The sequence below is a fragment of the Ptiloglossa arizonensis genome, chromosome 4 (assembly GCF_051014685.1).
Source record: "Ptiloglossa arizonensis isolate GNS036 chromosome 4, iyPtiAriz1_principal, whole genome shotgun sequence".
NCBI classification, from domain to species: Eukaryota; Metazoa; Arthropoda; class Insecta; order Hymenoptera; family Colletidae; genus Ptiloglossa; species Ptiloglossa arizonensis.
Window position 1 is genome coordinate 26,841,621 of NC_135051.1, and position 13,357 is coordinate 26,854,977.

Here is a 13,357-nt window from a genome sequence, read left to right on the forward strand (position 1 = left end):
ACCGAGGTGTCTTCGATCCCTGCTCCGTTTCGCTTCTCTCCCTCCCGGGGACGATTTTGCGAGCGATCGCGACGCGGAAACGATATCGAGGAAAAAATATACTTTTCGTCGGTGGGGGGAAACGATACCGGACGAGAACCGGAAATGCCGCGCGCGCTTTTACGGTTCGCGAGTGTCGGAGCCATACCGAGCGACACAATGGAGAGGACACCGGGCCTTTTTCGGGCCCGTTGAATCCTTGTTCGGTTCCGTTCGGTGCATTCAGCACGCGCGACTGTTTCGCATACGCGAGCGATCTCGTCGTAAATAAACAACGCTTCGATGTCGTTTGTCGTCCTGGAAAGACGAGGCACTCTTTCACGTCCTCGACCGTGTTCCCCGCGCGGTTTCGACGGAACGTTTTCGAGCGAGGCGTTTTCTGCCTCCATGGGAACCAATTACCCTCCCACCCTCTCGCGAGAATGGCCGCCCCTCTGGGCGATGGTCGTCGGTACGCGACTCGTCGGTGTTCCTGTTGCCGAGCGACTGCGTGCACGCGCGATTACGTGCGCGCGTGAGTGCACGCGTCGCCAGCGAGCGCCGTTTTCGAGAAGCAACTTTGCGATCAACGTACGCGATCGCTGGATCCCAGTTTCGCGTTCGAGAAACGCTCGAGAATCTCTCACCGCGAGAAAAGCGTTCGTTCTCGATCGACTCTCGGCGTATCCGAGGTCTACGCGACGAGCGCGCGTCGTTAAAATTAACGAAAAATATCTCCTCGGAATATTTAACACCGCTAGGGTACTCGAGGCGCGCTCTCGGCGCGCTCGGCGCTCTCTCGCTCGCGTATTTACCCATCTACATAAGTACATAAGGACGGAACGTATGTACGCGCGCGAACGTGTGTCCGGTTCCTCCGTAAGAGAGGCTCCGGAGGAAACGAGAGAAAGGCGAGACAGGGTAGAGCGGACGCGGGCGAGAGAGAGACGAGCACCGGTGATGGATCGTCCAATCAGTGCCGCGAGATGGAGCACGAGAGAAACGGAAAGGGAACGAGTCGGGAACGAAAGAGGGAGAGAATCTTCTCCACCTATGGCACGGTACGCCGCGGACGAGGAGAGGAGAGGAGAGAGGTCACGGTCGGGTCGGTCTCCTGCTAATCGAAGAACACGAGGTGGCCCTGTGCGGCCGCGGGAGAAACCCTGCCTCCACGTTCGTTTCTCGGCCGGTTCGCGTCGTACGACTACCCGCACGAATTCCCTTCCGCGAGACGAATCGTCGACCGAGCCGAAACCGTCCGATCCCGCGAACCATCGGAAACGCGTTGCGCTACGAGCCCGGAGCGCAGACGCGCGAACGCGTTTTCGCTCTGTAATTAGAACGGCGGAGGCCCCCTTTCGAGGCTGGCCAATTACCGGGGTAGCATCGATCGCCGAGACGAGACAGCGTTTCGACGGGGTTTCCTCGACGAATCGCGATGTACCGGTTAGAACGGGTGGAGAGAACTGCGGTCGGGAGGGTCGAAACCGAAGGGTCGCGGCCCGTGAGCTCGAACATCGTTCAAACCGGCGCGCACAATAGCCGAGGGGGCCGTGCGCCGCGCGCCGCCGCCGCCGCCGCCGCCGCCGCCGCCCCCGCCGAGAGATTCTCTTCGAAGCGAAACGAGTGTTTGCACGCGAAACGAAGAACGGGACGCAATAGCGTAGACGAGACGGTACCTTCCGGAACCCAAACGAACGTATTTCCCGGCCAAACGCGTCTTCGCGTTACCGTTTACTCGAGAACGATCACGAAAAATCCACCGACGATCAATTTCGCTCCCGACCGAAGGAACACCGACGAAACAGGGTTCGCTCGCTCTCTGGCTCCCTCGCGCGAGTTCTTAGCGTTCGAAGCGTTATTGCTCGGCCGGAATTCCGATCCCGATATCCGGGCGAGCTCGACGGGCGTTCGAGACCCGAGTAAAAAGGACCAAAAAATGCTTTCCTATTGGACGGAAACGACTACGCCACTGGCCGTAGAGAACACCGAAAGAGGGAAAGAGGGTGGGAGAGAGGGGCAGCTAACAATGGCCGCCAACCAAAACATCCGATAAATCTAACCGGCCTGGACCTCAAGCCCCAAGGGGTTTTAAACTCTCTCACCCCCCGAACACCGCCGACGCGGGCGCAACCCTTACATTACGCTACACTCGCCGGAAAAGGGAGCCATGCCGTGTGCCGTTGCAGCGCGGGGGTGGGACAGGGCCGAGCCGGAGGGTGGCGAAGGAGGAGAGGGTTAGCCCGGAGCAGCGGTTCCGTGCTCGACGCGGTAGGGAGTGATATGCGACCCACGAAAAACCAAACCGAGAGAATTCCGCCGGCTTCTACCACCCGGTTTCGACCCCACACCGGCCCCTCGCCGCCCCACGAGTCCCTCGTACCTCTCGACCGACCGCCTCCACCTCCGCCTCCACCTACCGGAACCGTAACGAGATCTACCGCGAGTGAGCGGTCAAGTAGCTCTCCGACGAAATTTCGACGAATTTGTCTCGCGACCGCGCGGTAATTTATTTCCTCGCGCGCAACCCTCCTCCCTTCCCTAACCCCCGTCCAGCGGCTCCATCGCGGTTCGCTGACACTGAAATTCCAGCGACGAGGGACCGAGGGAGCTCTTTCCTTCTTTCCTTCTTTCTTTCTTTCTTTCTTTCTCGGCACCGAATTTATTTCGGAACCGAGCGAAATTTAAGCGACGCTCGACCCACTTCGAATATCCCGGACAACGCGATAAACGTCGGCCTCGGTAAACAGAGGAAAAAACGACGAGACGAACGCGATCTCGCGCCCAACCGCGTCGTTCCGGCTCGTGTACCACGAAATCGCTCGAGTCTATTTTCTCGATTCGTACCCGGAGACCGTTCGAAAGAATGTCTGTACAACCGTCGAGGTAAACAAAGCGACCGGGATTGACGTCAGGGATCTCGTTCCCGTTAACGCGGCGGGAAAGAATTTTCGAAGCGACGCGCGCGTAGCCAGAGGAACGAGGTCGCGAAACGAGTTTGCGTTTCGACGAGACGCGTTCGACGCGCACGGCGCCGAGTGAAGACCGCTCGGACCGATGCGATTAGGAACTCGACACCGGAGCGCCAAAGTGCGAAATAAACTCGCGTTCGACGAAGGGACGCGCGCGAAAGCTACTTTCCACGAAAGATTAGACGGGTGTCGATGGTTTCGCGGGAGTACCGAACGGCTGGACACCGGTTAACCGATGTCGAACCTTCTCACCGGAAGGAGAGAAGCCACGCGTTCTTCTCGCGGAAACGATGCCAGCGATTCCGTTCGACGTCGAATCGTTTCGTGGTCGTTCCCGTCGCTGGCGAACGCCGCGTCCGAATCGACGACTCGCGCTTCGCGCCGCGCGTAACTCGACGAAACTGAAAATAACAGCGCGCGTACGCGTTAAGGAGTCCCGGAACGGACTAACCGTAATGGATGGCCCGACGAGAATATATCGGTCGGGGAAAATGTAGAGCCCGTCGTCGACGCAGAAACTCGATTCTCGTGGCGACGTATCGGGAGTCGAGCGTCGCTCGGAATCCCGGGATTCCTCGAGTCTAGGATCGTCGAGTCGCGTTTCCGCGTCGAAGAACCTCCCTACGCTTTTTGAAGTACGCGCGTTTGGAACGGTGCAAATTCGAAACGATGGACGGAAAAAAAAGAAATGGAAAAGGAAGACGGGGGAAATTACTCGACGAATCGACGAGCAGCACGGTAAAATTTCGAACAAAGCGGGGGCGGTGCGCGTAAATCGTATCGCCCTATTAACGAACTGCTAGGAAATAGTCGTTATTAATAACCCGGCGCATCCTGCAACAAAATTTATCCCGCGCTTCCGGCCGGTCGTTTAATTCAGTCACCGATATCGGTTACGTTCAAAAACGCGGGAACGGTGGGCGGGGAGGACGCGACCGCAGAGAGACGCGCCGAGGGGAAAGATTATGAACGCATAAATCAAAAATTAGCATTAACGATTCGTTATTAACAGTCGGGCTGCCCGGCCGAGATAAAATTTATCCCCCGTTTCCGTATTTCGATTAATTAATGCGCGCTCGCGGCCCTTTTTAAAAACAACGTTAACGCGCGGAACCGCTTCGGGCAACGGAAACGGTGTCGAGTCACGGCCAGGGAAATCCAGCTGGCCGTGCATCGGGGAAAGATGGACGCTCCGTTTGAATTTCGATCGGGAGGAAAGAAAGAGTTTCGGAGCTCCGCGCGCGCCATTGCGTCCGACGCCTCTCGAAGACCCACGGTTTTCGGTCGCGAGAACTCCGAACGCCGAGTAACCGCGTGCTCCATCATTCGCCATCTCCATCGAGCTCGAGATTACGCTCGCGAGCTCGGCATTGCGAACCAATCGCGATCCGGCCGCGACTCGTTTCGCGCGATGCGCCAAAGACGCGTTACGATTATCGAAAGAAAACTCGCGCGTAGAGTAGGGGAATGTAGAGAGGAGAGTAGAGGAGAGAAAAAGCGAAAAGGAAGCGGAACGTTTCTCCGTAGCTTGGGTCCGCGTCCGCTCCACCTTCTCTTTGCGGATCCGTCGGTGCTCGTAGCTCGAGCCGTGGGCGGAAGGAAGAGGTCCGGACGAGAGAGGAGAACGAAGAGGACGAGGGAGCAGAAAGAGGGACAGACGGCTCTGGTCCGAGAGAGAGTAACCCGCGGCTGCCATGGTTACCGTCGCATTCCCGCCTCGGCTGGTTGCCATGGAGACGCCACGCGGACCTCTCCGTCAGCCGTAGCTCGGCCCTCGGTCCGTCTCTCTCCCCGGCCGGTACGCGCGTCCCTTTTCCACCGCGAGCTTCGCCGATCCCTCTCTCGCTCTCCCTCTCCCGGTCTCTTCCCCTCGCGGCGAGCTCGCGAGCTTCTCTCTACCTCTGGCATTCGCTCATATTCCCTCCGTTCCTTCGAACGAAGAGGAAGAGGGCAGAGCGCGAGCTAGAGTAACGCGCCAGGGAGGAAAGAGGGAACCGGTGCGCGATCGCGCGACCGCGCGGCCGCGCGCTCGTGTGTGTACGTGCGTCCGCGCACGCGCGATACTACCGTCTTCCACGACGAGAGAGACTCGACGTCTCTCGGAATCGTTCGATTAGTTATCGACTGGAAAGTGATTTACGTCCTCTTATCGGCGAGCTCCTTGGCGGCCGCGTAATTTAATTAAAGGAGAAATCGAAGATAGACAGCACCGCGATCGTTTCCGCGAGAATTAGACGAGGCATCGATGGGTATCGACGGCCGACTTCGCCGCGAGCCGGCCGCGCGAGAATCAACGAAAATTCGCGATCGCGCCTTCGTCTCTCCCTCCGACCCTTTCGCGACCGCGAAACCTTCCCCGCGCGAACGGGACGCGGAGGAGGAGGACGATGACGAGGAGGATGGAGAAGGGGGGAGGGAAATAACTTACCCGCGCGGTTCCGCGCCACGGTCGTCGTTTCGTTTATTCGTCGATCGAGTTCGCGGGGAAATCAAAGCTTCGGCGCCGATTGCGCCGTTATTGCGAAGAAAATTGCAATTCGAGCAACGGGCGCGCTCTTTGAGCGGGAGTCGATTCGACGACGATGACGAGGTCGAACGACAGCCCGGTGTTTTTTGCGTCCCGAAGAGCCGGCACGATGTTGCGAAGGAATGCAATTGCTCTCCCAACGGAAGACGATAGATCGTCGGGCTCGAAATTACGTTTCGTCGTAGTTGCGCGCCCCGATAAATCGAGCTTTCGAAACGCGGAGCAATATTTTCACGGAACGCCCTAATATTCCTTCACCTCGGACGTTTCGAGGCCGCGAACGCTCGTCGCGTACGCGCGACCGAATAGGTGGCGCGAGCTAGCGAGCGAGCGAGCGACCGCGCGAGCGTGTGCGCCGCGATAGACAGGCGGAGGTGTAAGCGGCTTGTTTCATAAGCCCCGATTCTGATTGGCCGTCGCGTCACCCGATATCAATATTTATTCAACGCGGCGAATGCCCGAGGCACGATTAAAACTTGTTTATGCCGCGAACGATCGCGCTCCTCCCACCGGGGGCCTGCCGCGTATCTCGCGCTAACGCACACGCGCCGCTGTCGACGCGCGTGTGCGTGCTCGCTTCGTTGTTTATCCTTCTTTTTTTTTATCCCCCCTCCGTCCTCATCCCCCGACCCGTTAATTCCGCGCTCCTCTCTCTCTCTCTCTCGCTCTCTGTCTCTCGCGCGAGATCGAGCGTCTACCGGTCGCGGCGTCGATCGATCGGCGACGGATCGAGGGACATCGACGTCGCGAACTCGACGAGGATAAAAGGACGCCAACCTTCCCCGTTTAATTAAGGACGAGGTACGAGCTCGCGTACGTACCTACGCGAAACGTCCCGGAGCGAAGGGCCTCGTATTTCGCGCGAGATGTTCAATTTCGCAAGGACGCGGAAAGTTTCGCGGGAAGCGTATATTCGTGAGACTTACCGGGACTACCGAGGAAGACGGAAGAGTAAAGGACGCCGCGACGCGCGTCGCTAGCCGCTCGCTGCGCGTCCGGCGGCGAACTCCATTCCCTACGCGGACACCATTTACCTGAAGCAAAGAAAAACATCGATTCTCCGTTAATCGTTTCCTCGTCACACACACGTACACATAGACATACACACACGCATGGACAAACTGTGGCCGCAGTGGATGGAAAACGCATGGACCGTATGGCAAGGCGCGAGCGCCCGCGCGCAACTCCGATCGGGAAAACGATCGAATTTGCATCATAACGGGGTGAACGATACCGGGGCGAATTGAATGGACCGGCTTTCGGTGTTGCCACTCGCGGGGCTAATGAAAAACATAAATTCGTGAAAACGGAAACCCGCGCCGGCCAATAACGCCGGGCGGTTCTCGCGGAGCGCAAAAATAAACGGGTCCCGTGGCGAAATTCCGCCGCGGAACAGTTATTACGCGTGGACGCGGCACGACGGGGGGAAGAGGGAGGAAGGGGGGTAGAGCGGGTGCGTGCGCGCGGCCCGAAAGAATGCAGAAGAAACGGCCGATACAAAGGGAGCAAAGAATTCGCGATCGTTTGCATCACGACATCGACCGGGAGATCGTATCGCGTGCTGCTCCATATATATCCCGTTATATTTCTTCCGTTCTTTTTCTCGGCCGGACGACGCCCGGCATGCGATCTCACCCCTGCCGCGGCTCCTTCGACCGAGAATAATCGTGCAATTATAATAATTAGATAAACGCGCGAGAGGAGCTTGTTGCGTTAAGAGCCGGCACTCGCTCAACGGGTTCACCGACGCGCGCGAAACGCACGGAACCCAACCACCTCGATCCGCTACGAAGATTCCGATGGCTAATTTCGGATCGATGGATCCGCTTTTCCGCGTTTTCTCCTCTCTTCGAGGCAAGTTTCGAGGCAAGTGCTCCGACTGGACGCGCCGAAACGCTGCGATCCGGCACGACGCATCGTGGACGACCAGAAGAAAAGGCGCGACGCGATTCGTAAGACTCGCGCGGCCGAGGTATCGCAATTTTCCGGATGCGAAAATAGGAAAGGTATCTCTACTTTATTTCCAGGGAGATCCCGACCGAACGAGGATACACGGTAAGAAAGGGTGCCACCGGGGGATAAGAGTAAGCCGCGGAGCGAAGTAATTTCACACGAGAGAGTAGGGTCTTGTCGGGCCAGCGCCGGATCCGGAGCTCCGTAGTCTTATCTCGGAAATATAGCGACCGTCCCCTCGGTGAAAATTATATTCTCGAAACGCGGAAGATTGCCCCGTTTCGTGAACGCGGACGACGCAACGGCGTATATTGGACGGTTCCTCGGTCCGGGCGATTCGTTTTTCGCGCGTTCCAACGGTGCCCGGCGTCGTCGATTCGAACGAAAGGACCGGCTCGCCGGCTCGCCGGCTCGAGGGCTAATGGATTTAAAAACGCGCGGCCCACGGTATAATTCCAGGCCCCGTTTAACTCGACGCCACGGTCACGGTTGGTCGCGTTGATTCGCGGCCCCGGCGAAAACGACAGGCCCGAATCGGTGATTCGAAAGCGATGGTTATCCACGGCTCGAGGGACAGACGGATTCGCGTTAACGACGGGGAGATTAGGAGACGTATTCCCGACGATGTTTCGGAACGTCCGGACGTCGAGACCGGCCTCGTCCTCGGAGAAAGCGGCGGTCGTTTCGTCGATGGAATCCAGTCTTTCCGCGCAAAGAAAGAGGAAGACGAGCGTTCGATCGTGTAAACATTCTCGATTCCAGCGAGACGCGGAAGGAGATATTCGTCTCCGATGTATTTCTGATCCGTTCGTCGGTATCTCTTTAGAGGTCTCGTTCGGTCGAGACACCTTGCGCGAGAACAATACCGTCGGTTGGAAAAATTCTCCGCCCACGGTTCGCGTATCGATCGCTCCCGATTTTCGAAGGTCGCCCGAGACACCTTTCGCGAGCTCGCGAACCCGCGACGAGGACGTCGCGCGAACGATACCGAAAGAGCGCGAACGAGGAGTTGGTTCCCAAAGTCCGCGGAGGGAACGGGTCTCGGTGGATACCTGTGGAATCCTAGAGCGGAGGTGGAGCGGCCGGCGAGAAATTTATAGCCGTTAAGAGACAGGGTGTAATCATACGCGTCACCCCGTCAACCCTCCAACGGTGATTTATCGTGGGAAGTTCGCAAGACGTCCCCGGAATTCCCGGCGTGTCCGCGAACCGGCGTGGAATTCGTGCGCGATCGGCGGGGCGGTGCGCGGTCGTCGCGCTTTTTGATACGCCGCGATTATCGTCGTGAGTTACGAGGCGAGCGTTAATTGAACGTTGCGCGTCATGCCGCGGATAACGAACGCGGGGCTGCGCGGGCCCGCGAGCCACGGGCGTGTAATTGAATTCGCGGAATACTCGGCGGGCGCGGTAGAGAAGCGACGAACCGAATTCATTGAAACGCTCGAACCGGCGTCATGAATTATTCCGCCCCTGAAACTTTAATCACGGCCGATTCCGTGTTCCCGAGGAGAGCAATCGTCGCATCTGGAAACGAGCACGAGTCTCCCGGGCCGGCCGTGTGGGGGGATTCGTTAAGTGGCATCAAGTGAGACGTCTCTTTCGAACGATCGCTCTCTGGCTAAATTGCGGGTTAACTTCGGGGTTCGCGTGTTAGCGACAGTCATGGCACGCGGTCGAGTCGTGTAGCGGATGAAACCAGAGAGGAGAACGAGACGGGGAGACGGACGATTCGGCGATCGCGTACTACGAACCCGAGACGAACCCGAGACCCCCGAAACGATACCAGCGCGTCGGAATCGACTACCGTCGCTCGACCATTGTAAATCGGAACGCGGGTAATTCGAGCGGGGACCGAGCGCGGATCTTTCCTCGTTGCCCCTGTCGCGATTCCTCCGCGTTAACCACCGGTTCGTCGAACCCTTTCGTCCTCCGATGTTCTCGCGTGTTCTCGATCGCGACTCGGTTCGAAAATGGAGCGCGAGCCGCGTCCAGGTGGCCGCGACGCGATCCATCGGGCGTGGAACGACGCAGACGAGGTTACGTCCCGGATACGGATACGTTCCCAATAACCCCATCGTATCGGGGTTGCGTCCTCGGTATAAATAAATCGATAGAACCCGCCGCTTCCACCCTCGGACGGCGTCCTCTTTCGCTTCGCAAGGAAGCGACGTACGAGGCTCGTATCCTCGGAACGAGGGTCGAGGAGGCCACCCTGTTATTTCACAGTTAGGCTCGTCCTACCCCTCTTCGCGCCACCTTCCAACCTCCTTCCAACCTCCTTCCAACCTCCTTCCAACGCCGACATCTTCTCCATCCAGACCGACCTCCGTCCCCGGTCCCGCTTCCAGCCGCGCACGAGTCCCTCGGGAAGCTTTTGTCCTCGAGCTGTAAGCGACTTCCTGACAGCCCGAGTTTGCACCTGCTCTCCTTCTGCCGCCGCTTGTATCTCTCTCCGCCGGTTTCTTTCCGCCTCCCACCCCCTCCCGCGGTCTCACTCCTTCCTCCGTAACCTCCGTCCAACCTTAACGTCGGCCCGTACCACCCACCGGCGTTACCGCCGCGAAATTTATTCGAGATGGGTATCCTCTCTCTCTCTCTCTCTTTATCGTTTACTCGCGCGCGCGCGCGCTTTCGTTCCAAGGTAATCCGTAGATCGCCGGATAAACCGGGCGTGTCGCGAGAGTGTACGCCGCTCGAAATTATTTTCGAATAATCCTCGACGTCGACACCTCGCGGCCCCTTATCTCGATTACACGCCGGACGAACTTTGGCGTTCGTTTCTTTCGCGCGAAGGTACACGCGTTCCGCGTTGTTTATCCGTCTCCCGGAGAAGTTCGCGATACGCGATCTTGTACCGAAATTTACACGAAACGAGTCTCGAGGAATCTTCGAGCGCTCGCGATCGATCCGCGCGCGCGCCACGTTCCAGAGGTGGAAACGGTTCCGGGGCGAGCCTATCGATAAAATCGATGGAGACGTTCGGTCGACGAAACGCGATCGAAATTTTCCACGAACGCGCGGTGTCGGCGAACGTTTTCCGCTCCGGGGGCAGGGGGTGGGTAGGAGGTGTTCGCAGATGTTCGAGACGGCGAGTGATGAACGACGCCCGATAAACGTAATTTGTTGCGGGGCCCGCGGAGGACTCGTCGTCTCCCGGCTCGTCTTTCGAATTCAAATTGATAAACAGGACGCAGTTTGTAATGGCCGGTGGGTTGGCGCTGTTACGGGACGGCCGGCTGTCGGACGAGCCGGACGACTTTACCGACCGACCGGCATAGTAATTAATTTTAAGCAGCACGGTGCGCGATTTTCGCTATCTCGTCGGCGCGGTCTTCGCCTTCCGTTCGCCGCGCGACCGTGACAAAGACACCCCTCGCGGACGCACGCGGCCCGGGAGAGGAACGATTATCCGTGTCGCTTCCTTCTTTCGTTCGGAGGGGGACGACGATTCGCAGTCGCGCGATAATTCAATTAGCAGGCGCGAGAACGATCCCGGTGAACCACCTAGAGAGACCGCTCGGGCGCACGCGCGTTTCGTACAACGCGCAACGCTCGTAAAAGAGCAATCGCGGCGATCCACCGTAGAAACGAAACGCCGAAAAAGCAGAGGCACGGGGGAGGGGCATCTCGGGGAGGAGGATGGCGTAAACGAGGCGGTTAACTACCGCGAAATGAAAACGCAAACGCGCCCGATACGAGGACGATAACGCGACACGCGCGCCGAACCGAACGGACGTTATTAAGAGGAATAAAGATAAGACGGCAGAGGCCCCGCTTCCCTCCGTTCCCAGCGTAGCGCGGGCACGTAGGCGCGTACAACGCGCGCTCGAACGTAGGCGCGGCTGACAAACGCGGCAACGGGCCACGGCGTGTCGCGCGAACGCCCGATTACCATTAAACGCGTAATGGAAACGGGCCCGAAGGAACCTGGTCACCGACGATAAGATCGAACAAAGGTGTTAACGTAACTCAACGGGCGACAGGTGAGAGCATCGGGCTTCGGTGTTGCGCGCGAGCGAGCGACCGAGCGAGCGAGCGCAGGCGCTAACACGATACACACTACCGGGGCTTCCGCGACCTCTACGCTCTCGAAACGCGGATCCGCAATTAACGCTGTTTACCCGCCGCGGTGTCGAATTTACATTCCCACTTAGCGCTGCGACCGACTTTTTCGCGCCCCGGTAAACTCCTCACGGAGAGCTAAGGTGTTTTCCACGGAGGAGGAGTCCACGAGCGCGGTATCGATCGATACGATCGATTCGAGGAGACGCACCGTGTCCAACGGATAAGGGGCTTCGATGGCTACGCGTTCAACCACCGTCCTCGCGACGACGGTTCGCGCGTACGTACACGAGTAGAGACAAGTTTCGCTCGAGAGGGTTACCGGCTTCCGAGCGATGCCCGTTTCAGCTCGCGCGTCCCTATCGAATATTTCGCGAGTTTCGCGAAACGAGAGATCTCGGTAGGTGCGATAAACTTGGACAAAGTACCGGTACCTAGGCACGGTGGACCTCGAAGCCGATACGAGTACGTCGCGCCCCGTCGCGTCGACTCCTCGTACGATAAATCGGACCCGCGAAAGTATCCTCCCTCCGTCCGGCGTACGTGGTACGTCTATTCCGGATTCACGAAACGAAGATCGCCGAAACCGCTGTCCGTCCGTATCGTTGTAACAACAAACCGTGGGGTGAATTATCGTCGCGTCGACGGAAGAAAACAGGCCGAGGGAAATTCTCGTCGAAGCCGGCGCGGCGCGGCGCGGCGCGGTGTTCCCCATCGTATCCACGTCCGATTGTTCGGCCGAGTTATAAACGTAGCCCAGAGCGGAGGCCGTTTGATCGATGGCAGCCAAAAGCCAGTCGGCGCGGCGGAGGAACGGAGGGATAGTGGGACGAGCGGAGGAGCGAACAGAGTGAGAGAGAGAGAGAGAGGGAGGGAGAGACTCTCGACGAGTAAGAGGGAAGTGGAACGAGGGGCCGAACGGAACACAGAAGGTGGACGAGTAGGTGGCCGGGGCGGTCGGAGGTGGTCAGGAATCACGGAGTGACGTCAGCCCCGTGACTCGTGACACGCGCTGGTTTAATTAGCGCTACAATGCCGAATCCGTGTGCATGTGCAGCCAGAAGGTGGAAACGCGCCGGCAGAAAGAGGAGGAGGAGGTAGAGGAGGTAGAGGAGGTAGAGGAGGTAGAGGAGGTAGAGGAGGAGGGGGAGGAGACGGAGGACGTTGAAATCGGACGCAAAGCTCCGAGCAAACCACCACCGTGCGCGCCCTGTTCCCGACCACGATTCTCTCCTCTCTTTCTGGCACTCTGCCTGCCGACCTACGACCCGCCCCCGGGACCCCGGGACCACGTTCTCCGAATTACCGGTCCCGTCGCTGCAACAGCGGTGCACTTAGCGTAAATTCAGGGCGAATCGACGGCGCTTGACGTCCCCTTTCCCAGACCCCTCAATTTCCTCCCCCGACACCCCCACCCCACCCCACCCCACCGTACGGGGCTCTCGTTCTCCTTCCACGGCGAGCGGGCACATCGCGTCTATATCTCGTTTATACGCCGATCGTCGAGACGCTTTCCTCTCGGCCTGGCCTGGAATTAACGTTACGTGGAAACTGGACGCTGGGAATTTGCGAGCAACGCCGAGAGTAACCTCCCTCCTCCTCCTCTTTATCCTCCTTCTCCGTCCGATACTTTTCGAACGGTTTTGCGCGCACCGGTTCGACGAAAGCCCGATATTTCTCCGGGCGTGATCGATCCCGACCGGGTCAACGTTCAACCTGCCCCTCCCACTCGTCGAAAAGAAAATCGAGAATTTCCTAATACAGACGCGGACGAGTCGATCGCGAACGAGCTCGCGAGAGCGAAACTCGTTCTCCGCGGAGGTAA

The 13,357-nt window shown here is 58.5% G+C and overlaps 1 protein-coding gene across 6 annotated transcripts in view; it reads right to left on the reverse strand.

The window, feature by feature from the left end:
• Hth (Meis homeobox homothorax) overlaps window positions 1-13,357 on the reverse strand; it is a 440,142-nt gene that overhangs the window by 205,679 nt on the left and 221,106 nt on the right. For all 6 annotated transcript variants that reach the window (XM_076310509.1, XM_076310510.1, XM_076310508.1 and 3 more), the window contains one exon: window positions 6,444-6,551. In XM_076310509.1, coding sequence (XP_076166624.1) covers window positions 6,444-6,551 — 108 coding nt within the window. The remainder of the gene's footprint in view (window positions 1-6,443; window positions 6,552-13,357) is intronic.